Source organism: Anopheles nili, chromosome 2 (assembly GCF_943737925.1).
Source record: "Anopheles nili chromosome 2, idAnoNiliSN_F5_01, whole genome shotgun sequence".
NCBI classification, from domain to species: Eukaryota; Metazoa; Arthropoda; class Insecta; order Diptera; family Culicidae; genus Anopheles; species Anopheles nili.
Window position 1 is genome coordinate 39251593 of NC_071291.1, and position 25604 is coordinate 39277196.

The 25604-nt window shown below is 50.5% G+C and overlaps 5 protein-coding genes across 5 annotated transcripts; 3 read left to right on the forward strand and 2 right to left on the reverse strand.

Moving 5' to 3' along the window:
- The first annotated feature begins 385 nt into the window (after window positions 1-385).
- On the forward strand, window positions 386-2447 carry LOC128730544 (acid phosphatase type 7). Its single transcript, XM_053823597.1, has 3 exons — window positions 386-1153; window positions 1221-1641; window positions 1858-2447. The coding sequence occupies exons 1-3, from the start codon at window positions 528-530 to the stop codon at window positions 2179-2181; spliced, it is 1371 nt and encodes a 456-aa protein (XP_053679572.1). The 5' UTR covers window positions 386-527; the 3' UTR covers window positions 2182-2447.
- Window positions 2448-2778: 331 nt separating this feature from the next.
- Window positions 2779-4035, reverse strand: LOC128720578 (beta-1,3-galactosyltransferase 5). Its single transcript, XM_053814252.1, has 2 exons — window positions 3759-4035; window positions 2779-3674 (listed from the first exon to the last, which is right to left on the reverse strand). Exons 1-2 carry the CDS (start codon window positions 4033-4035, stop codon window positions 2779-2781), a joined length of 1173 nt encoding a protein of 390 aa, XP_053670227.1.
- A 1470-nt stretch (window positions 4036-5505) lies between these two features.
- On the forward strand, window positions 5506-6192 carry LOC128722753 (actin-histidine N-methyltransferase-like). The gene has a single exon (XM_053816435.1). It carries the CDS (start codon window positions 5506-5508, stop codon window positions 6190-6192), a length of 687 nt encoding a protein of 228 aa, XP_053672410.1.
- A 729-nt stretch (window positions 6193-6921) lies between these two features.
- On the reverse strand, window positions 6922-11466 carry LOC128722763 (uncharacterized). The gene is made up of 3 exons (XM_053816446.1): window positions 11427-11466; window positions 7566-10763; window positions 6922-7071 (listed from the first exon to the last, which is right to left on the reverse strand). Exons 1-2 carry the CDS (start codon window positions 11464-11466, stop codon window positions 7615-7617), a joined length of 3189 nt encoding a protein of 1062 aa, XP_053672421.1. The 3' UTR covers window positions 6922-7071; window positions 7566-7614.
- Window positions 11467-13233: 1767 nt separating this feature from the next.
- On the forward strand, window positions 13234-14982 carry LOC128722774 (actin-histidine N-methyltransferase-like). Its single transcript, XM_053816457.1, has 3 exons — window positions 13234-13253; window positions 14106-14393; window positions 14472-14982. The coding sequence occupies exons 1-3, from the start codon at window positions 13234-13236 to the stop codon at window positions 14980-14982; spliced, it is 819 nt and encodes a 272-aa protein (XP_053672432.1).
- Window positions 14983-25604: the final 10622 nt, after the last annotated feature.

Genomic DNA, 25604 nt, shown 5'->3' on the forward strand with positions numbered 1-25604 from the left:
TTATTTCGCGAAAGAAATAAGTTGTTCGTGAGAGAAATTTAGGATTTTCCGACCCTATAGATATACGCATTTCCTCTTTTTCTCCTTTGATCCGCTTGTAATCGAAGATGTCGTGCTGCTTGCGTGATCTAGTTGGCCATATGTTCTAACGGTTCCCTCGGTCCATGGCTGCATTAAGTGTCCTGCCGCACTTGATCCAGTTAGCAGTAAAGCTGGATGCACTGTAACTGCAGTTCCTCAAGCTGTCAAAAACGGGGTGCACTCTTGACAGTTTCCATCACCGCGAGAGTAGGTCAACAAATCTATGACGTATTTGTGACGAAAATAACAGAGTACAAAGGCGATTACGGTCCGTGGCAAACAACAACAAAAACAAAGTGTCCGGCCTATCGCGAAGGCATTTATTTATTAGCATTTAGAAGTCTCGCTGGAAAAGGGGCGAGGCTGTATCAATTTCAGATTGTGTGAAAGTGGCAGCCAGCCATCGAGCACACGTTCAGTTACGACGCAGTATTACGCACAAGACAATGGGGCTATCGGGAAGTTTCTACCAGCGAGCAGGATCCATCGTTCTGCTGCTGGGGGTTTTGGCAACGTGCAATGGGCAAGTATTTTACTACCAACCAGAACAGGTGCACCTTTCGTTCGGTGAATCGCCGCTGGAGATTGTAGTCACCTGGAGCACGATGACGGCGACCAACGAATCGGTCGTCGAATATGGCATTGGTGGACTTATCTTAACCGCTACCGGTACGGAGGAAAAGTTCGTAGACGGTGGTGCCGGAAAGCACACGCAGTACATTCACCGTGTCGTACTGCGAGATTTACAACCATCGTCCCGGTACGAGTACCATTGCGGCAGCCAGTGGGGCTGGTCGCCGGAGTTTTACTTCCACACCACTCCATCCGGATCCGATTGGTCTCCGTCGTTCGCCATATTTGGAGACATGGGCAATGAGAACGCACAATCGATGGCCCGGTTGCAGGAGGACACCCAGCGCCACATGTACGACGCGATCCTGCACGTGGGCGATTTCGCGTACGACATGAACTCCAACAACGCGCTCGTTGGCGATCAGTTTATGAACCAGATTCAATCGATCGCCGCCTATACGCCGTACATGGTGTGCGCCGGCAACCACGAGGAGGCATAGTAAGTCATGCGGATACGAAACACTTTACAATCGAGCAAAGGTATCAACCGTTCAATCGTTTTGCAGCAACTTCTCAAACTATCGCGCCCGCTTCAGCATGCCCGGTGGCACGGAGAATCTGATGTACAGCTTCAACCTCGGTCCGGTTCACTTTATTGGGTTTTCCACCGAGGTGTACTACTTCATGAATTACGGCCTCAAGACGCTCGTGAACCAGTACGAGTGGCTCCGGCGGGACCTGGAGGAAGCGAATCGGCCGGAAAATCGCAAAGAACGCCCGTGGATAATCACCTACGGCCACCGACCGATGTACTGCAGCAACGATAACGATAACGATTGCACGCACAGCGAAACGCTCGTACGCGTCGGTCTGCCGTTCGCGCACTGGTTCGGCCTGGAGGATCTCTTCTACGAGCATGGCGTCGATGTAGAAATTTGGGCCCACGAACACTCGTACGAGCGGCTGTTTCCGATTTACGATTACAAGGTAAAGCAAAACGCACTCGTTGCCGCTGTCCGTGCAATAATGCTTTTATCGTCCTATCGTACTGTCGGTACAGACAGTCAGTAGACGTTTCTCTTTTGGTTTCCTTTGTTTGCATCACCCATTACTCTTAGTTCCTGGCCGAGCCCTAGTTCCCTCTATGCAGAGCAGCTTCGATCGGACGCACTATACGCCTTTCCTTTTAAAATGTTCTTTCAGGTGTACAACGGCTCGTACGAGGAACCGTATCGCAATCCGCGCGCTCCGGTGCATCTCGTGACCGGTTCCGCCGGTTGCAAGGAAGGACGGGAACCGTTCATTCGCAAGATTCCGGCCTGGAGTGCCATTCACAGTCGCGATTACGGTTACACACGCATGAAGGCCATCAACGGATCGCATCTGTATTTCGAACAGATTTCCGTCGACAAGGAAGGCGCCATCATAGACTCGTTCACTATCATCAAGGACGAACACTTGCCCTACAAACAATTGCTCGAGCGTGACGAGCAGCAGCGCCAGCGGACGAGCGATGGCACAAATTAGTCGAATCTTACGCACAGGACATGGAGGCCCAACCAACGCTCCTGATCCATTGCGTATCGTTACCAAAAGCTTATCGACCATAGAAATATTTCTTTTTTCAGCATTAAATTAGTACGCAACGTATTGTTTGGTCCAAATAAAATATGAAACCGTATGATGGACACGGAACAACAGAGCTTTATTTTGTCAGCTCAATGCAGAATGGTAGAATGATGCGCTAGTCTGGAATGAAATACGCGCCGGAGATTCGCTCCGATGATGCAATCGTTAGTATCACAGGTTGGTTGTTTCGTTCTCGGTGTTTTACGAAGGGTTTGATGATTTAAAAGCAATACATTCGACTTGTAAGCACTACGCCCAACAATTGATCTATAAAATTAACTCTAAGGGCTTAAAATAATGGCAGTTATTATGTGAGTGTAAACCGTGCGCGGCTAAGGACGGACGCGTGTAAAAGGTTATATAAATGGCGGGGATGTAAACCGTGAGGAATGCTTTGTTCGTTGGCACATAAGGGTAATGCATTGTCGCTTCTCTCTCTCTCTCTCTCTCTCTCTCTCTCTCTCTCTCGTGGTAACGCGTGAGGTCAGCTGAGTGCTACTTAAGTTTCATCTGGCTGACCATGGCCGTGCCGTGATCGGGAACGTTTAGCTGTTGCCTGTACTCCGCCACGCAGGTTGCGGTGAGCGATTTGCCTGCCGGCCGCTGATAGCACGCATTATCGTAGCATCGTTCCAGCTCCTGTACAAACTCCATGATCAGCTTGTTGTTGCCACCGTTCGGGCCGACGTAGTAATCGCACTGGTACGCGTATCGCTTCATGTCCCGAATGCAGCAGTCGAGAAATTCTGAGTTGGCGCTAAACCAGCGGTTCAGTCCGGTCTGGGGCAACTGAAGCCGTTCCGCCAGCACACCGGTAATGAAGGTATCGTCGATCCAGAAGAATCCAGCCGATTGCGATTCGGCTAGCAACGCACGTGCCGTCCGCTGGTTTGTGATGTACAACCATCCGGATAGGTACGGCGGGTATACTTCGGGCTGATACTCATTCCTCGATACGTACCATTTGTTTGACTGTAAGCGAATCACTTTCTTGTTGCGAAAGATGTAACCCGCCAGCAGGTGCCGCTCGTCGGGTTGGTTCAGATCTGAGAGGTAGTTCTGTATGTAGAACGGATCGAACACAATGTCGTCGTCCATTTTGATAAGATACTTTGCACCACGGCAACTGTGCGTTGCCCACTGCAGGCTCATTAGGTGTTTGTACGTGAGATTGCGATAGGCTTCATCAAAATTGCCTTGAATTAAATCACCGTGCAAGCGCTGCTCTGCCTCGATGTTGGCTTGGCGAATGAACTGCTCGGTCGACGGTATAGACGCTAGGGAGAATATTCGCAACAAACCCATGGAGAGTAGCTTCTGCTGCGAGATGGCTTGACGATGGGCGGAACGAATTTCATCGTGGCCTACATACGATGTCACCAGTATAACTCCTGAAAAAAGTACCAAATTTGAGAAGAAAAAAAATCAACCGTCGATGTAGGACACTTCCAACTTTCATTCTCTTTCTCACTCACCTAAAAGCTCGGAGAAACTGCTGTTCTCCTTGCAGATGTCGTTGGAGATCCTGTACTCGAATCCAGTAAAGTTTGCCAGCCGCGAAAGATCCACGGGACGCTCCTCACTGGCGGCTGCGGTCAGCTGACGATGGGGTTGTGACGCAACATCGTCAGTTTCCCCGGGCAGCAGGAAAAGGTAGTTCCCGTTGCTGTCGGTGCGAAACGAGTACCGGTAAACGCCGTACAGAATACCGAAAGCCACCACGAAGGTGAGAAACCGATGGAACTTTCTCATCGCAAACGCAACAAGTGGAAACCAGCGCGACGCAGGACGATTCGCAGCACATGTGTGGAGTCTCGCGTTCCGCCAATCGTAAGCAACGTTTTGTTTTACGGCGGTGGCTTTGTGGTGGAGCAGCTCGAAAATCACATTAAAATATTATCAACCTTTAACTGGTCTCGATGGCACGTAGGAAACCGACCACCGCTTGCTTGTTTGCTTTGTTTGGCACTGCACGATGATGGGGAATTTGTAAACAAACATTCGGCCCCTTACACACTGGACTGCGTTTGAGCGCTGTCAAACCGCGCGTACGATGGTGTGCGAGCGGTGCTGTCAACAGTCGCGTGAATCACGCAACACACCAACAGTAAACACGTACGTACCGAGCCCGGCTGCATGGTACCTAGCGCGGGCAGTTGCATTTTTTCGTTTTATGTGCATGCAAATTCGGGAAAATTGATGGTCTGATTTCGAGACGAAGGAATTCATCACGTGTCACAGCTAGGCGCACTCAGTGAAGGCATACACACAATTTGTCGGCGTGCGAACGCACGAAAGAGCAACCGTGGGACAGACAGAAGCCAGTCTACAATCGCAGCAAGTACGGTGGTGATTTGTGTGGTATTCATTGTTGCCGGTAATTTACGCGTTGTTTACTTACCGACCCTGTCAGCATGATGGGCATCTTTGAGTAGTTTTTTCGAAATAGTCCAAATACTTGCCCGGCTCGCGTGGTGTTTCACTTGTCGGCTTCTCCTGGCTTCCCCCTCCGAAGCAGTCATTTATGCTGTGTTTTTGTCGCTGATCGGAAAAATTACGATACTGTGAAGCGACCACAAGTCTTGCGGGTTGGAATTTCACCGTCAGCCCTGCAAATTATCCCCGTGGCGCGCTACTGCCAAGGCCCCATCGTAAGGGTAGACGCAGGAGAACGAAGCAACATCTCAACCCGCGATCGTGCCGTTCCGCCTGACGGCACTCCCGGTAACTGCGCGGTGCATAGAGCGTGCGTGCGTGTGTGCAGGAGAAAAATCGTCGGCGCACGTCCCATTTTTCGAGTCTATTTTAGTCTGGCCACTGGTTCACCGTACAGCCCCGTGAGCGTTAAGCACCGTGCGATCAGGACTGATCGCCCCCATCAAACGCGCAGAGCAGAAAATAATCTGTACGCACTGCCGACCCTTCCGGCCCGATCTACTCCCGGTGGACGTCGTCGTGCGTAAGTGATAAATATCCCCCAAAAGACGCACTTGCCGCGGACACGGGTGAAACTTTCAAAAATACATAAATCAGCGTGACAAGCCATATAACGCCGGTTAGGCGGTGTGCTGTAGTTCGAGGACTCGAGGAATCGAAAAGACGACGGTGCGGACTGGCACGGAAGAAAATCCGCCGAATAACGGTCTACGGCACGAGACCGTGTGCAATAACAACACGATCGCTAATCACCAAACCACACCAATGAACAACGGCACTCCCAAGATGGCTCTGTCCAAGGGAAAGGCGAAAGAACTGAACGGACTTGTTGAGGAACTGCTGAAGCATGGCTTTAAAGAAGCAAACACCATCGACGAGCAGCAAGCACAGCACCGGAACCTGTGCGGCGTACTGGACCGCATCCGACGGATCGAACCGAAGCTACGCACCACCAACGGACACACGAGGTTAGAAAACGTGGACAGCTTCACGCAATGGGCGCTCGCAAACGGTTGCCAAGCGCAAAACGTGCGCATCGCAGAACACACCGAGTACGGGGGACTCGGGTTGGAATCGACCGGCTTCATACCGGACGGTGAGTGTGTCATCACCGTACCACGGAAGCTGTTCTTTTACGTCACCGGTGAGCCACGGTACCGGAAGCTGCTCGAGCTAATGCCCGCCGCCATGATGAGCGAACCCGGCAACATGCTGCTTGCGCTCGCCCTTATCATGGAGCGCTTTCGGACGAAAAGCTTCTGGAAGCCGTACCTGGACATTCTGCCCGATCGGTACACGACACCGTTGTTCTACACGCCGGACGATATGGCCGAGCTGGCCGACACGGAGGCGCTTCTGCCGGCGCTTAAGCTCTGCAAGAACATCGCCCGCCAGTACGGTTTCGTGCGGAAGTTTGTCCAGGACCAGGTCGAAGATCTGCGGGATTGCTTCACGTACGACGTTTACCGGTAAGTGCGCACGCACGTGGACGTGTAATCGTTTAATCATACTTTATTTAGCACGCTTTACTTAGTTCCAATGCATTCGGTTTGTTCTTTGTAATCGACCGACTTTGTAACGTGACGGCTGAGTCCCTTTTTCGTGTCCTCAAGCTAATCCCTTTAATGCATAAACTCCGCCCCGTCAGCTGTATGGCTGAAAATGGGGGAGAGAAACCTAAACTAATCTGCGAACCGGCTCAAATCAACTGTGGAGAGTTCATAAATTACACTATCGGCTACTCCTCGGTGACCGTGTTCGCGCGCCTTCTGCCTTTACCAAACTAACTTTGCTACGTTAACGTTTAATTTGCTTCCATCGAACGCAATATTGCACATTGGTCTATCTTACAAAAGGTGTCCTTAAAAGTAAAACTACACCGCGTGTGTACGGTGTGAAACCCCCTATCCCTTTCGAAGAAACGCACCGCCAATCGGTTCTGATCAGCAGCAACTTGGTCCGCTGCAAACACCCAGATGGACCGCCAATTAGTTGCCAATGTTTGGGTGTACAGTTGTTGATGTGGTTCCTAAATTTGCCGTTGCCAGCTTCTCTTGGATGGGTGGAATAGTACCACGTGTTCCTCGCGTTCGATCAACCTTCCTCGAGCCATCTTGCGGAGATGCGGATAGTTCCAAACTTTTGTACGATTAGCTACTCGAGACTTTCGGCTCTCCAGCTCTAGTCATCCAGAACGCCGGCCACCGGCCCTTCGAAACCACCGCCCGTTGTCATGGCGTTCATTAACACGTCACACCAACCACGTGGTCGCATCCGTTGCTGGTCGGTTGTCCAATCGATACGCAACGCTGGCGGGTATGCTTCCGAGGATCCGGCTGGACCCGGACCAATCTGTGTAAGAGAGTCAGAAAGAGCGAGAGAGAGAGACGAAGAGAGTGAGAAATCGAAGGAAAGCGGATGGTTTGGCGAAAGTTTTTTGGTCGGAATGCACATTTCGGCAACCATCCGGATGGTCCCTGGAGGCATGGCGTTCCGTTGCTCCGGAATGGGGCGGTGTAATTAAATTGCATCTTTTCGAACGAAACTTTCGCACGAAATTAGCACTATAACCCGCCGGCTTCTTCACCGTTGTTCGGTTCGGGGTACGGTGGCAGAGATTGTGCGGTTACGGGACGGGATTTGTGCACAAACTTTCGGCTAAGCATAAAAGATTCACAGCATTCGAGCGTGGGTTTTGTTCCCGATCATTGCATTACAGCGCATCGGCTGCCGGGCTTCAGTTGATGCGGGATGGTAGGAAGTTATGCATTTTGGGAACTGTTCAGCTGACTTGGAACTATTCCAAATTGGGTGGGAAATTGGCACAACCGCCGCGAGGGACTTACCTAAATATTTAGATCCAAAAAACACCCTCCATTATCACAACCGCGCCACCTACTGGAATGGCTTCCGATCCCACAAGTAATCCTGCACGTCCACCGAATTTGGGTCCATCATGGAGCGCTGTCGGCCACTGGTACTTGCGGCCATCGTCTCACCGGATGCCAAGGCCCGGTGCGTTGTAAAGACTACTTGTTCCCCGAGACTACTCGACCGTCCGGACACCGATGGTGGTGAACTCCTGCGAGGTTCCTGCTCAGCACCGTGCAGTATCGGAACCCGGCCCTTGGCCATATTGAAGTGTTCCGTGTAGTTGAGCTTCTGGCGACGTCTCTGCCGCAACCGACACGCCACAAATATGCCGATGAAGATCACCAGCGAAACACCCACGATCGCGGAACTAGCCACGATGGCCGATCGCACACCAATAGGCACGGACGTACTCTCGATCGTCACCGACGGACTCCGGTGGTGCTGAAATCCGTGCCCCGACAGCTCCAGATCGAGCAGATCACCACCCAAATCGTTTGTCCAGTCACGTTCCGCACGGTGGTCGTAACCATCACTACTGCTACTGCTGCTACTGCTGCCGTACACGGGTCCTGTTCCGGCGGACATCTTCGAAGGCACGAGCAGCCTATCCTTCGATCCGCCTTTCGCTAAAAAATGCGCCTCATTCCGGTGGGTTCCGGCGGGTCGCACCCGATGCCGATCCTGAAGCGCACGCGCCTCCTTATACGCTTCCTCCGACGGGCGGATGTTGATGATCGACGTGAAGTAGCTGAATCCCTGCGAATCGAGCTTGATGTCGTCCGGCCGGATGCTGCGCAGGTTGCCGATGTTAAACCGCGGGAAGTGCTCGAACGCGGTCACGATATCGATCTTGTCGTCGATCGGTTTCGTCTTCCCGTTTGCGATTTCGGCCAGGTGCAGTTGGCTTGAACCACGCCGTCGGTGTTCGAGCAGCTGCTCGAGTGTCATGTTGCGCTGGGAGAGCACTTTAGCAAGCCGTGATCCGATCCGGCGGTCTTCCATCAATTCGAGCAGCTCGCGACGATCATCCGCACTGGTGATCGGTGAAAGATCGTTGAACAACGACGGGTTGCTTTCGGTTACGTCCCGATACAGATCCTCAAGGCTGTCCGTGAACGAACGCTGCGTTTGTTCGCTGATGCGCCCGATCAGATCGTCCACGGCTGCTTGTTCCGAGTCACCTCCGGGAGCCGGATCCTCTTGGCCTTCTGGCGAAGTGAACTTCTCGATGATGTTCAGTTCAGGTTCGCTTCCTTCATCGTCGTCGTTGTCGGTAGCCTCATTCAACCTCTGTTGACGACGACCACCTTGTTGTTTGGTGGTTGGTTTCACTACCGCTGGCCGTGATGGCGTCACATCAACGGAACCACCTTCATCCGGTTCAAGCTCAACATCGGACAGATTCTGACGATCGGTCGTCAGGACCTTCGACGGTTCGGGAGTGGCCGCAGTCGGTGGCACAGCATTCGGCAGCCGTGGTTTAATCGCTATCCGAGGTTTCAACTTTGGCACTCGCAATAAGTGCTGCTGTTGGTGTCGTGTTGGTTGATGTAACTCCACCATCGCTTCCGCTTCCGGCAACATGGAGGTAGCCTCAGCCGAGCTCAATTTAAGGGTCTCCGACGACACGCCATCACCGCTGGAAAAACCGACAACACCGTATCTATGTCCCGTACCCGTGAGTGGTTGCTTTCCGGTGGCGCTTTGAAGCTTCTGCCGCTGGCCAACGAGTGCCGCTGATGGTGTCCATTTTTCCCGTGGCGTTGACATCACCAGTGCAAGCGGAGAGTTCGTCGGAGGGACTGCCGTAGACGTCGTCGTTGTTGTCGTTGTGGAAATGGCCACCGGCGATGAACGCGCTCCGGCTGGTTCCGTACGGATGTGCGTGTTGCTTAGATCAGGCCGTATCCTTGACGCAACACCCTTGATCGGGCGCAACCGCTGCTCATCCTTGGCCACCGGAAGGACCGGCCTGAGTGCCAGTTGGCGAATTTCCACCGTCGGAAAGATAGCACCCTCACCACGACTAATCTCGTCCACAACCGCATTCGAGCTCGTGTCCTCATCCTCCACGATGCCCGACGGATGCCCACTCAAACCGGAAGTCGTCGGCAGGTCGTTAGCCGGCGATAGTGTCGTCATTAGCGTCGTCGTACCCGTGTCGGATGTTGGGTCATTGCTAGGACGAAACCGCACACTGGAAGCAAGTGTCGGCGAAAGGATCGTCGTTGGTGTCGACGTCGATTCACCATCCGTCGCGGCCATCACCGTCGTTGTCGTCGCTTCCAGCGGGCTTTGCGTGAGCGCGGCCAATGCCATCTGCTTGCCCTTGATGAGGTCCTGCAGCGAGATGTTACGCTGCTGCAGTATCTCACTCAAACTGAGTCCATCCGATTGTTTCAACAGCGCCTTTAGGTCGGCTGCGGACGTTGACGGTTTGGCTGCTTCGCCAGAGACACCTCCAGTGGTCGCTAGCTGCAATTCCTCGTTTCGGCGTGCCTGCGAGTATGGCTTCCGGTATGCTTTGGCGTTGGTGGGTGGATGTTCCGTCACCCTAGCACCGGTAATTCGTCGCGACCTATTCGGATCAATAGGTGACAAATTCCCGGTTGCCGTCGGTGGCCCACCCGTTGGTGTCCTTCGCACATCCGCCATCACCGGCTGTCCGGTCGCATCGATTCGTGCATCCGTGTAAGGATTGTGCATCCAATCGTTAGCCCGTGCCGGCGGATTTCCATTCGCAGCTCGTACTCCTGGTCGAACCGTCGCTTGTGGTTTGTGAATTCCTTCCCACCGAACCGAACCGGTGGTTCCGGCGTTCGGAAGCCGTTTCCGGCCTCTGGACGTGGGACGCTCGAACACAAATTCCTCATCCTCCGAAGGTATCTGTGGCCAGTAGTCGTCCTGTAACGGTCGTCGCTTTCGCTTCCTAACCAACCGGCGTCGACGCCGACCATCAAGGATCACGCTGCCTTCCGAGGAACCGACCGCAACTCCCACGCTTTGGTCGGACAGCGGCTGCAAGGATGCGTCGGCCGTTTGGTCAGATTGCAGGATCGCTGCACCGGTCGGTTCCTCGGCCAACAGTGTCGTCAGCGAGAGGGCCTGTAAACAAACGCAGAGTGCTTCGTTAGTACGGTACACGGTAAATGCACCCGAAATTAAGCTGCCTAAAAATGTGCACCCATGCCGAACTGTGAACGAGTTCGCACCGTAGGAGTAATCCTCATAATTGGCTCTCGTTTGTTATCACTTTCCAGAAACGGGTAGAGTTCGTAGTAGCACGACATTGCAAGTGAGCTGGCTCGCACGTCAGCCTGCCGAAAAGGATATAACGCATCGGTTCTTAGCGGAAAACGGCTTGATAAGCCTTCGCCTTCGACCATATGTGGGCACAATAAGGACGTACGTTCGATCCTTGCGAAAGCCAACAAATCCTTAGTTATGCCTATTAATTGTGCAAATTCCTACGCCCTTCGCCACCCTACCATAACACAAATCGCCGATGCATTCTCGTAATCGAAAGTGCAGCGGTAATACGACGCAGAACGGCTTACGAACGGAGTGAAGTGGAACGTTCCGTTTTGGGCCAATTAATGCATCATGATGGTCGAGACCCACACCAACTCAGGACAGATGGCATGCCGTTTTGTGGATGTGGGCTGGGCTTTCGCCTCATTCACAGGAACTGTGCCCTGGAAAGAGCACGAACTAAAACCGATTATTGCACGATAGTCAGCTAATAATGAACTGCAGGTTTGTGTAGACACGGAACGGGTCAAATGGTGGTGGAGCAAATATTCCGCTTTAGGTCCTGCCTCTATCGGTGTTACCTTTGCCGGTTGAGCAGTTGGTCCAGTTGTTTTTCTTCATAATTATACGAACACATTTTTGTATGATTTACCTCCCGAGGACTCGTGACCTGCCTAAATTAGACCCAATTCCAGTCCTCCTGGCTGTTTCCGAGACGGGTACCATACGATGAAGCAAAGGATTCCATCGTCACGTACTCGTGCTCGAATACCGCATCAATACTGGGAAAATTTTAATGAATACTCAAGAGAAACAACACGCATTGGGGGCACTCTTTTTCCGGCCATAGCTTCGAGCTGTTTCGGTTCAAGCGAGTACTGACGGGTGTTTTGGATTGCTGGAAGGATGCGATGTGCAAATATCCGACCGGGAATATTCTTTCGGCTTGCGGTGTGCACTGTTGGTTTGAAAATGAAGCAACTTTGAGTTATTAAATTCGAGCCGAAAATGAAAAAGGGATCGCTCCATCGGAGCAGCGCACGCATGGTCGAGCTTTTCTGCTGCCCGATCCGGCAACAGCTGTTGGCTCGATTTCATTAGCTCGAATCAACCGATCGGCCGGTCCTGTGGGTGGACTGATAAGACTCGCAACTGCCTACGTACCGCCATAAATCGGACAACCCTCATAAAGTGCAGCCATGCGTTTTTCGACGAACCGGGCCCGTACCGTAGACTCGGACAACCTGTCTCAATCTCCCACCCGGGCATAAACGGGAAAACGACGTGGGTTTTATGCACGATGCCTTTCGGCACCGCACGCTTTCCTGGGAAAGTCGCTTCATTCGGTTGGCCGACTAGAAATCTCGATTCAGCGGGGGGTTTTTCGGAAAATGTCCTTCGGTTTCGGGGGCCCACCAATTTCGTTCTCCATTGGGCCGAAATGGGAAATCCCATAAAAGGATGGAACCGAATATGTTGATATGCTCATCACCGAAAACTTCCCATCCCGCTTGCTGGAAAGTAGTTTGTGCCTGGAAATCCGATAACGGTGACCGATCGGGGCCACCCCGGCCGGAGATTGAGTGAGGTATTTTCTTACACGTAGCTCTTTTTGCTGCAAGGTTTCGGGCAGCATGAAAAGAGGCGATTTTCACGCAGTTTGCGTTTCGCTTCCTCTTGATAAAACGACTCCTGTAAGGGCTTCGGCTTGCATTGGACGCACGGGGGAAAAAAAATGTAGCCCACATGTTTGAGCCAGAGCTAAACTTGGCAGGCAAATTCTTGCGAAACATACGTAGAGATACCATTTGCGTTGGCATTCGTCTTCACCTTTTGTGCTGGACTTTTGTGCTTTTGCACGCCATCTTGTGGGATCCAAACTTGACCCATCGGGAGGGAATATGCTACCGGCAGGACTTTCCATTTGGTTGCGCGCCCCCAAATTTGCTTTGCGTTCCAAAATACCTTCAGTCCTTCCTACGGAATCAATCTTGCTTTTGGGGCCGCTCTCAGAGGCCAATAACACTCGATCGATTTCAAACAACCCGATTTGTATGCACAATGTGAGGGCTGGGCTCGTAGCTCGAATCCCATGCCCAAGGTTTACGAGCATCTGCAAAGCTCTCACTTCGGGAGAGCTTCTTCGGCAACAAAACAAATCTATATGCAAGTTATCTTGTCGGATTCCGGGCAAAATATCCGCCGGAAGCGAGGCAAATCTCCCGTCCCGTTTTGACCAGACGGGGGCTCAAGTTTCCCTTTTCGATGCGATAACATCGAAGAATTGATTTAACTACCCGTAGCTTGCTGGCTTCGTTCGACAGTCAGACCGAGTTTCGGAGCAGAAGCTCTTGCTGGAGCAACCTCAGGACCTCCGTGTTCTAGCGAATGACCACCGACGGTGGCATGTACGTGTTGCGTTCATGTGCAATTTCAGCTAGCCTAGCTCTCGAAGGCGTCCGGTGCATCTTTCCCCGGTATGCCCGGTGCCGCATGAGAGTCAAATCGGATATAAATTGCCCAGCAAACAGCTTGCGGCGTTTGCCGGCTTCATTCGTGCCAAGTTGGTGCCTCATCGTTGCGTTTTCCAACGCGGTCAGAGCACGGGAACAGGAAGAGTGCAAATTCTTTATGGCGCACAGCAGCGCTAGTAAATCATACCACGGCAAGGGAAATCCCGGTCAGGATTTTCCTTCGACTGACCGGAATGCAGATGCTTCCTGTGAACCTTCCGGTTCTAACCGACTGTATGCTAACATATTTAACTGTACTCAGCGCCGTAATACGTTTGATTGGTTTTTGTCACATTTAGAAGGCTCTTGCCCCGTATGCAGCATCAGTATCCGTGAGGGTATCGAAAGGGAATTACAAAGCTTTGAAAACTTCTAGTAAATAGCTCATGTGTCGAAAATTATTTTATCTCATTGGAATGTAAATGGTTGTTCTTCAGAAGTATAGTACTTGTAGAAAATTCATTTAATGTTCATCAAATAGACTAAGCCATTATTACTTTGTTCGCCGGAAAGCATAGTTAAAAATGTTCACCATCTACAGTCACATGGCCTGCAGCATTTTAACGAACAAAATGCTTCCCTAGTACGTAATTCCGCTTTAAATTTTCAGCATTCCAGGGGCGGCATATTATAGCCGATGTGAATTAAAAATGTGTTTTAAAATTTGCTGGGATCTTCTGTGAGGTATTTCAAAGCATAGCACCGGACAATAACCAATCCATCCATGTTATCGTTTTACTTCCACAGCTGGGCCGTATCGACGGTTATGACGCGCCAGAACAAGGTTCCAGTCAATCTGGCCGAGCTGGACGGGATGGATTACACTCTCGCCCTGATTCCCTTCTGGGACATGGCGAACCACGCATATCCCGGCCTATCTCCGACCAAAGCCCGCCACGTAGCCGAGACGTGCTACAATCCCGAACGCGAACAACTGGAATGTTCTCTGCCCCACCCAGTGGACACCCAATCCAGTGAGCCGATATTCATCTACTACGGTACGCGAACCGACGCGGAGTTTCTCGTCCACAACGGGTATGCATTCATCTCGACCGCTCGAAGTTTACAGCGTCATCGATCGTACTAGGGTAACCGTGTGACTTCCGTTTTCAGATTCGTATATCCGCAAAATCCGTACACGAGCGTACAGAAGCGATTCGCGCTTACGCCTGCAATCCCACTCTTCAAGGAACGCTCCCATCTGCTGGACCTGCTGGGCATGCCGACATCGGGCGTGTTCTCGTTCGGGCTGGCCGACAAGAGCCGGCTTCCGGTACCGATCGCACCGGAACTTATGACACTTGCGCGCGTTTCTACCATGACCGATCGCGAGCTGGAACAATACACAACGATGGAACCGATGTTGCGACAGGAACTGATCGCTTGTGAACCGCTGCAAGTGAGCCCACTGAATGAACGTGCGGATCGGTGGTTGGCAACGGTCATGAAGATCATGCTCCGGCGTTACGCCACGACGATCGAGGACGATGAGGCGCTGCTTAAGGCGAACCGACAGATGCACCACATCCGCCGGTTGTTGATCGAGTATCGAATCGCAGAGAAACTAACGCTGCACAGCTGGGTGGCCAGGCTGTGCCCAACGGTACCGGTGAAGGCCGAGTGATCGTACTTTGCTGTGTCAACTAATTACACCAAATAGATGCTATGCGACGCGCTGACAACGACGACGTAACATCCTTTTGCGAGACGCAGATCAGCGAAAAATGTTTTCCTAGAAATGCTGCACTATGATCGTGCTTGGAGAACAGTATTATTTTTTTTTTGGCACGAATTGAACATAAAATAAAGAGAATATATGAATAGGATTGCTGCCAAACATGTACGAACATTCAATTAAGATACATGGAAAAATTTCGCACCGTGCTTGTGTTACCTTTGATAGCGTCAGCCTAATCAAAACACGCGACGTTCAGGCAACGATAAGAAAAGATACGATTTAAATACGTGATTTGTTACTAATAGAATATCTAATAAATTGCTTGTATTAACTAATGCTTGATCATCTAAAACAATGCATAAAGAAAATATAGAGAAATGATAATATTCACCAAACTAACGGTTGCTTGTAGCTGCAAATTTGTTTTAAATCAAATATTGGAGATTTTAGAGAAATAAAGTCGAAAACAAAGTTTCGCATAGAAAAAGTTTGAATAGTTTATTTTTTTATTCAAAAGCCAATTTTTTAATTGGTTTTTGTTTGTGAACTGAGACATACTTTCTTTCGCAGATCACACCATTGGTTAGGCACAATTATCCGTATATATTTACGTAGGATTTTATTTACGTAATTGTTTTTGTTTTAATCCTACACAAATCAAGTGACTAAACTATTTCGACGAATCGACAGCCGCGTCGAGTGCGCTCCCTAAAGCTGTGGCCGCACGCAGCATCGCAACCGTCGTGACTACGTACAAATGTGGTTAATATCGACCAGAACCCAACACTCCCGATAGAGCTGCGGTGCGGCCACTTCACTGCAACTACGCGAAGCATAAATCGATGCACCGCCGCAGATTTATGCGTGCTCGTTCCGTGCCTTTGTCAGACATGCATCGCCAGTGAACGATTGTTCGGTTGTGGCGGTTTTTGGCCCATGGAGCTCGGAAAATCTACATCTCCCAACTCTCACCGGATCAGTTCCCGCAAACCATGACTGCGGTCATTCGACCAGGCTGCTTCTCGAACAATCGCCAAAGGCTTTCCCTTTGAAATGGGCCACAAAATAGCAAACCAAATAGCCACCGCGGTGTATTGGGATACCGTGTGAAGTTAGCACAAATTATGGTGAGATAGAGCAGCGAGGAAAAAAAACGAGGACAATTTTATAGGCCCTATCCGTGAAATAGAATACGATTGAAATGTGGCTAACCATTGTAGACCACAACTGGACCGTCCCAAACGAAGCAGGCCATGCTTCAACCAAAGCGGTATTTAAACGTGTAATGCCGGCTAATGAAAAGGGTCTGATCGGGGTAAGTTGTAATTAATACGCAACGTGAACTTTTGGGCTACCTGTGCCCGATGGGGCTTTTTCCTTCACCCTCGTTCATTTTTCCAGATGCTCAAGGCACACAATTATGCGACCAAACAAGAAAAGCAATTATTATTGCGAGTCAACTTTCGCAACGGCCAATCCAAACGATGTTGCATTTTTGCCTCCCCCAGCACGATCCGGTTGAGCGTTAATTAAACCATCAACGATAGCTCCCCAAACCAATAACGAATAGTGACGATAGTTTGCGCATCCAATTACGCGTCTAAACGTTCCATCGCCGGGTCGCCTTCCGGCAATGGATTAGCCAGGCAACTGCAACGCGGGTTGGAAACGGTAAACAAATTGGAAACGATCCCCTCCACACCACGATGGCTGCAGCTAGGTGAGTCGTTTTTCATTTTCCCGTTCACAGGACACTAGCGGGCGGTTCCGGCGCCCAATATTTTCCCGGACTTGCACCATCCGGTGTCAGTACAGCCGCGGGGTTCGTTGGAATCCACCACGAGGCGCGTGGTACGCGTCAACATTTTACCTATCGAAGCCTTCTGCCTACGTAGGGCGCAAGCTGACGCTTAGGGAAACCGCCAAATTGGTGAAAATTAGATTTTGATAATCAAACCCGTGGCAGAGGCGAGGGAGTGTTTTAATCTCGTGCCATTCCGCAACCGAGGAAGAGCTTTCATCAAACACACACACACCCACACATGCACCAAGCAGACGGAACTGGCCGGTTAAAAGGTGCGTTTAAATTTGATCCCATTAATCCGCATGAGCGAAGTGAATTCCGACTCAGAGGTCCGGCAGCTGGCAAAGCTCGCAAAGCTGGAACGAAACAGCCGGTTTCGGTTGGCGATGAGCCTAAAATTGGATTAAAGCAAAAACGTAAAACATATGCAGAATGATCGCACAAATCCTCCTTTCGAACGGGTTGAGGACCCGTTTTTTTTCGGTCTTGCGGTCGACAAAAAGTGGCCCACACGGTTGCCGCGGGGAAAAAAGGTATAAATTTATGTTTTCTGATTTTTTTTCAAGCCCCATTCGGGTTTGTTTTTCACTTTTGATGCTCTTGTTTTGGGCGTAGTATCCCAGCGTGCAGAGTTTTGGGAAAAAGGCCAGTAACCGCCGTACCGAGCAACTTCCAGCAGGATGGACATTTTTTACCGCACCTAGAAATGGGTGGAAGGGGCGTAGGCTCTTCCGGGGGTCTCATAATCGTGAAAACGGGTCTATCACACAGGAAACCCAAGCACCCTAGCCGTGGCCCCCATCTCGCCAGCCAAATGGTCGGTACTAGTTTAATGGTTCATATATTCGGCATCGTAATCGTGGCGCTTGGTTTCCACCGGAGGCCCGGTTTACTTGCCGTCACCGCCAACGGTGGTGTAGATTACGTTTTTCACTCGTTAGGACACACCATTTGATTAACAGTTATTACTGTCTCCTGGCAGCTGCGCAAACATGATGTGCACCGGGACAACACGCCACACGTGTACCGGCCAGGGCGTCATGATCCGCGTGCATTCGGTCATTGGCGCACGGGTACAGTGGTGCACGGAAAATTGGCCGGAAAATTCCATCCATTTGCGAGGCTTAAAAGGGGTGTCCTCGAGTGCATACTTAGGCGCTCTTTTTAAAGCAACCGTTTAGGATAATGTCATCCACAAAATGCCCCTTTTGAAGAGCTACACAACCACTAAAATCGGTTGATATTTTGGTTGGACATGCAGCAAATCCAGGTACAAAGGTACAAAGTTTGTAAAGAACCTTTGCTTGGGTCATTGGGTTAGACCAAACACACGAGGTTTTCAATCAACATTTGCTCCCACTCGCTGATAGATGGTTTTAATTTACGCAATTTGTTAGCTAGCAAAAATAAAAACGGGGCGCCTCCATCATGGCGGTAAAAATTGGCCCTCGCAACTGCAAACGACGAGTGCTGCACCGTAGCAGCGAGCCCACATTCACACGCCACCCGTTATCTATTGTTTCGCTAGCTGTCACGGTGCACCATTACCACTTTTATTTCTCCCATTTTATTGCCATCCTGCTGCGCCGTGCGGTGTGTTCTCGCTGGTGGCCGCCATTTTTATATCCTTCGCCTGTTTGCCACCGCCACTGCCCGCTTCGACAGCGTTTGATTGAGTTGTTCCGGGTGAAGTGCACCGCGGAAGCGGCGTGTTCCTGTCACAATGTTCGTATATTGTAATTTTTTTTACCACTCTACCGCCGGCAATATGTTTTCCGAGGTGCATGTTGTCCCGTGCCGGAGCCGTTTCGCTATGACCGTCGTCGCCCATTTTCCCATTCTCCATCGGTTCCTTTCGGTGGCTGCCATTTTGGCACTTTTATCTTCCGGTTTCACCGCAACGGATGCCACCACGCTCCATTGCACCCCCATCGCGGTCGGGAACTGGCTGATTAATGTTGACACGTCGCGTGCGAAAACAGCCGGCCGCAGATAAAGCGGTCCGCTGCGGGTAAACATTCGTATCCTAGCATGTCACGGCTTAGAGTAGGCCATGATTGGGTGTGATCGATTCCGGGCTACCGATTGTGGTTTAATTTATGCCGTCAACGGGACCGATGGTGGAAAAGAAGGAGAGAAGAAAAAAGAAACCGTTGCCTGTCAAAACCGGCCGGTAAGCTTGACAGGCGCCAAGATAAAGGATAACCGAGTGCCCGATGATGGGTGCATCGATAAATCCACTCATCCTCGCGGTTGGGGTTTAATTCGTTCGAAAATCAATTAAAATTATGTTTTCTCACTAACATTGTCTCCCGTGGAGCGGCCTGGGGTGCATCCTTTTCCCGCGGGTTCATGAGTGCGCGGTCGTGCACAAATCAATAAAACCGATATGGCGTTGAAAAGCGCTGTGAAAGCGCACCGTGTCGCATGTGCAAGTGATAAATCATTTTCCTCGCCGAAAATGAAAACCACCCCTTGGGTGGGTGAGAGAGTGAATGCAAGGAAGCTAGAAATTATTTCCACTCAACTACTAGCGGCACCAGCAAACATCGCTCACGTATAAGCACATTTTCAACACCCACGCACAGGTGCATGCTGGATGCACCAGATGCATCTGCCACACCCCCACCCCCACCCCTTCGAAACACTCTCACACACGGAATGTAAGTGGGCGAATTAGCCACACGCGAGTGCACCGCGAGATGGAAAGTAAGCGGCTTATCAATAGCGGCGCTCAATCGTTCGTCCTTCGGAGGGAAAGCATTCAAAGAAAAAAGAAAAAGAAGGAGCAAAAAAAAGGGAGAAAAAAAAACACACACACGCAACCTCCTTTTCCTCTCGATCGCCGGGTAGCGATTGATACACGACACGTGCATCGAAACGGAGAGTTTTCTAGTCTTTCGCCGCCATCGTCGTTGATTTTCTTTCTCCTATCACCCTTTCATGCACATATGAAACCGACCCTTTAGCGGCTTCGAAGGGGGGGGGGGGGGTGTTAATTTGGGAGGCAAGCAGCATTGCAGCATGCCCGGGCACGGGTTTCGCATTCCGCACCGAACCGGTTCAGTGAAGCGTAGGAGATTCGCTCGAACGGGGCCCAGTCTCGTCCGTGCCACCCGTCAGGAGAGCCCTTTTCATTTTCTTTTTGCAGCAAGCGTGGGGGATAGGAAAAAAAGAGAAATTGCTTCCGTGCCGAGTGGCGTGTTGTTTAGGGATGTTGGCTAGCGTTTCAAGCCCGCTTCGTCATGCCACCGACGGTCCGTGCGAAATGTATCCCCACGTGGTTGCACGGGTTTGTCAGGTACTGGCCACGATTGGCTGTGCCGTGGAAAAGTCCGTGGTGGGATGCTGTGAAGGGCTGGACTGATCGATGCATCATGCATGTGGCACCGTTGCACGCCACACAACGGCTGCAAGATGTGCATCGCGACGTCGACATGCATGGTCGGGCTCGGGCAAGAGGCAACCGTGCATAATGCGGAGGGGAAAACGGACCAAATAAGAAAAAAGGGAAAACTCGCACGGGAGAAAATCCGAAGCGTTCGATTGATCGATCGGCATCCAGCCGTGCGTATGCTCGTTGGGGCGTTTTTGCTTCCAAGACATTTTCCAACGAGCGAACGAGGTTGGGTGTCGTGATCGATGACAAAGCCCAGTCACCAAACAGGATACCGATATACCGTGGGAAATCGGTCCGACAAATGCGCCAACACCGACGAGACTAGGAATTAGTTTGCTATGAGTTCTGTGGCATCAAAAGGCTTAGCGAGCCAGGAGCCTTTGCGGAGGAACAAGAAACGGACACAAAAAGCAGTGGCTTTTTAATTTTGTTTTAGCCACGATCGATGCAGTGGACAAGATTTCTCCGCTTTTCTCCGTATTGTACTGCATACGTTATCGGGTGCACATCGAACAATGGGGATTTAAAGCCGTTCGTCTGAGTTCGTGCAGCCCTTGTAAACAATAATTAAATGCTAGCTTAGACCAGATAATGCACCACAACGTTGGTTTCTCTTACTGCATCTAGATGGCGGTTCTCCTTTTGTGGGTTTTTTTGAAAGTAATTACGGTTTGTACGGCCAGTGGCAGAGCGGGAGCGATAAAACATAAAAGGAGTTTGCAGTTAAACAATAATGGAGATTAGATTGAAAGGAATTTACTAAGCCATCGCGAAAGCATACAAACGGTGCTTTTTCTACGGAAAACAAAAGGATGCTTGATTAATTAATCGCATCGAGCGTTTGAAGTGCGAGGAATTTTTCTAGATTCATACCACGCTGGGTGGACATTCCCTGGGCAACTATTAAAGTTTGTTATGAATGCTTTATCACCATCAGCACCACCGATGGGGAGATCAATACAATTCTGTCATTATCACATTAAAAACATTCCGTTCGCATGAACATTACCGGCATGTTTTACGGGCTTTGGCTCGGGCATCATTGAATTGCTTAACGCACGGAGCTTTCGTAGGCTTTCGAGTGCTGGAAAGGCACCAACCATCATCGATCACAGCAAATCACATTACGACGGGGAAATGAAATGAAATAATCCAGGGAAAATAAGCAAACAATTCAATTTCAGCTCGTTTCACGGCACGTGGCAAGGATGGCACCCAAATTGGTATGAACCGGCAGCGTCAGCGAATACTCCCCTTGCTGGCGGCATTTTCGCAAAGAGTCTGGAAGATATGTGGATTAGTGAGAAGTAATAATCGCCAGAAGTTATGTTCATTTAGTCTAGCAGCACCATTCGTCAGGATAATCACTACCGATGGGGCGGCTTTTCCGTCCAAAGCTGGAATCTCGTGATCGTAAATTATTTTCAAATTTCGCTTCATTGAATTTCTTCGTCGCATTTCTCTCTCCATGGAGCGTTCTTGTTATTTGCGCGATATGGACTTTATTATTTGTATCTGAGAAAACATATCCTCCCGATAACGCTGTAGCCAATATCGTACGGTCTCAAGTGCAGCGGAATAAATGGCATCCGTCTAAGGCGGGCTCGTAAGGACTTCCACTTGGAAAAAGAAAAAAAATAACACATCGCATCGAAATGTCGTCGGAACGAAGCTAGCCATTAGGAAAGTGATATTTCAATCTCCCTATTTATGCCGATTCTTGTGACGGTCTCACATTCCAGCGCACCGTCTTCGTCGCCATATCAGGCCTCTCTAAATAATGCCGCTTAGGCAAAGCACATACTCGATTTTCCTGCCGTTCGTCACGTTGCGTCTGATGTACATAAATAAATAAACAAGATCGCAACGGAACATACGAGCGCAAATATGACGACGCTCGGGGTTTTTGATAGAGATTCCAAAATCACTGGCGTTCATTTGATCATCATCATCACCTTTCCCGGGTGGCTTCTCTCGGTGGCTGAGCCTTGCGATAAAACCATACGACCACCGTCAACGGGCGTGCCGAGTGACATCAAAAAAAGGCCACAAGGATCCGGCCCCTTTTCCCGTGGGGAGGCTTTCTTCCCGGGCAAGGATAACATCTTGTCGCGGCTCGACGCTCAAACTGCGGCGCCCAGCCACCGGATGTAGGCCCTGGTGCCGCAGCCGTTCCGTTCGGCTTTTTCTTTCATTTATTTTTTTCCTCGCAGGGAAATTCCAACCCCACACGGCGATGAAGAAGCGCCGGGAGCATATTAAAATATTCATATCAATATCGCTTCAGCTTACGGTCGGCCCCGGTCGGTGTCCCTTTGCCGGGGATGGCACTTCCGCTAGTTCACCGGAAGGCTCGGAGGGCGAACGCTCGGGGTGAAAGTTGTGCTAAATTTCCATGCCACCGTCGGAAAAGCGTCGGCACGATGACGCACGAGCAGCCGGCATTCCGTTCCGTTCCGTCCCGGGCCCGACGCTGTGCCCGTTTTTATTTATGTGCAAATTTCATAGATTCTTCCCCATATCCTTGGCGTGCTAGCGTGTTAGGAAGATCTTAGGAGAGAGAGAGAGAGCGAGAAAAACGTCTCAGTGCAAGCCAGACTCTTCACTATGCCGCCTTTGAAGGCACGAACATGATCGTAGCTTACGCTGATCAAATTAATATACGGTCTACCAGCAGGATAAAGGGCGTTCTGGTGGCTCGATGCAGCGGTGCAGGACCGGAAGCAGTTCGAAAACCTTACGGTGCACCGGGGATGGAATTACATTATCGCTGGAACGCATCAAACTCAAACCCCATCAGCAATATGTTTACCCAAATCCGGTTGCTGTAATGAAAGCCTCTAGCATAGTCGGTGTTAATGGAACAAAAAATGCTGCAATTTTCCCGTTAAACAACGCCCTGTTTGCGACCTAAACAACTAATGCACCATGAGCGCCGGCCGCAAATGTCCTACGCAATGTGTGTTTTAATGATGCGTTAAAATAGCGGGAGCTACACGAAAACAAAAATCAAACAATCAGTGCACAACATAATGCACAGTTTGCTTGTATCGGACGACCCCGAATAGCCCGTGAATCGGTCCAATTAAATTGAAGAAAAAAAAAGTGCCACATTAAAAATGTACCATCCCCATCCCATCCAATTAAAACCCGCTCGTGATGGGCTGCGTTTTTTTTTTACCGGGAGCTCAAATATGCTGCCCTCCTGGAAATCGTTACCATCGCGCATCCGAAACGCCACAACCCGACCGAGATTGTTTCGCCATCGATGCCTCCCGGGGGAAATACGGCTCGAATGGTTCACCTCGCCCAATCGTCCTCGCAGGACCATACATTTTTCATTCCACCGATCGATCCGCCACCGTCGTCCTCGTGCATTAAATATAGATCCCCTCGCGTTTCGGAGCTACCGGAGCGTTCTCCAGGCGTGTTTTTGGGGCAGAGACTTCACGGTGAATTCGTGCTTCCGGTCGCAGAAAGACTTACGTCCGGCTTGGAAAGACCAATCGCCTAAGACGTCACGGTCCGGCTCAGTGAATAAACGTGACGAACAAATGGCTAGTTGGGCATGCATAATGCACTAAAGCGAAGCGAAGCGTAGCTGTCAATTCGAAGCCAAATCGCCAAATCCGTCCCTGATAATCCAACCATTCTGCATCCTACCTGTGGCATCGGCTCGTCGCTGTTCGGTGCGTCGTCCAGTTGGATGCCGGATGTGTTGAACGCCTCGCCCAGGTTCGTCCTGGCTAACGCCATCATCGCCAGGAGCGTCAGGATCGCCATCTGCACGCCTCGTTTGTCTCTTCGTCCTGGGAGGAGGCGCCTCATTCGGGGCGCAATCAGTTCGGTTTGCATCGTTCTTAACGTGCCACTGTTTTAGGGGATGTTTTTTTTGTGTTTTAATTTCTTTTCAATTCACTAACGTCACTGCGGCGCCAACTGCGTGCTAGAATGGTCACCTCTCCGGAGATGAGCGGCTCGGGGTTAACCCATCGAACAACCTACGCTACGAGCGAGCCTCCTGTGACTGAAAATCAAGATTCACGCGTGAAATTACGTTGTGTTTCGTTGTGTTCGCGTTATGAAATCCTCGAAAACCTTCGTTATCCTTTTTCGCTCCCTCTGATGTACGAGTGTGGGTGTACACGTGGGGGAGAATTTTTCGCTAGTCACCCTCAAATCGCAACCAACCCCCAGCAGCAGGTAATTTGAGAAAACAAAACTTCATCCATCACTTTATCAAACCAATCACCTCGCTGTGCCCCACCCCGTGTCCTTCACGCGAAAGATCTCGATTTTCCTGCCTTCAAGCGTCACGTTCAACATCAAATCGCTTCTTCCACGTTGATCCTCGACTTTCCCCCGGGTGTCGATAAACAACGATTTGTTCCAGCATCGAACGGCTTTTCACTCGCGGCAGCCGGTTGTTAACACTGTTTTTTTCTCTTTCTTTGCTTTTCTTGTTCATCTCGCTCGATTTCCTTCACGTGCCGCTGTTCGTGCATCTGTTTGTGCGTTTGTTTTCACCCTCGTCACGCGTGGGTTTTCCTCGTACATCTCGCCAGAGCGATGTTCTTGCCAATCGCCTGGGCATTCAGCCAACGATGCACTCTAATTATTTGCATTATTTTGCAACCCCCATTCCCTTGCATTTTGCCCACCCCTTGGGCAGTGCCTTATCGCGAACGGCTTGTTGGATCGCTCGCGGAAAAGCCACATTCCACCGAACCGAAAAATATGTTCGCGAAACCGCACCACATAAGCTTCACAAGCCGCACAGAGAACGGCCATGCTGCACGTAAAGGACTTATCGAAGGTGGCTCTGATCGTAGCGCTGCGCCGGCAAACTGTTGCTTCTCCATCCGGGGCAGCCGGTATAAACAGCAGGCCGTGGAAAATATGCTCGAGGAAAATGTCAAGCACCGCGATGAGAGCTTTTTAGCGCGGCATCAGAAATAGCAAAGCAAGAATGAATAATGAGAACATTTTCCGAGAACCTATCATTGCAAAGGGGTGTCTGTATTCATGTTCGTGTTTTTGGTTTCCCACGTCCTTTTTCACAGCACAGTGATGGGGTCACGTATCCTGCTAGGTTTTGTTTATAATTCAGTTCCTTCCTTCACATTTCAACACCATGAAAACGCCACTGTGTTCGTCAATCGAACGGAAGCTCTTAGCGGATAAATACTATTCCTTGGTATCACTAACAAACAACACACACCCGCATGCATACGAGCACAAAAGCACATATAAAATTTCTAGCTGGATGGTAAACTTTTCGTTTGATGTCCAGCTTCGACCCTCCCAGGGTGGGCTCGTTTCGCTTGAGGGTTGACCCCGAGCACGTGCAAAACTTCTCATCGT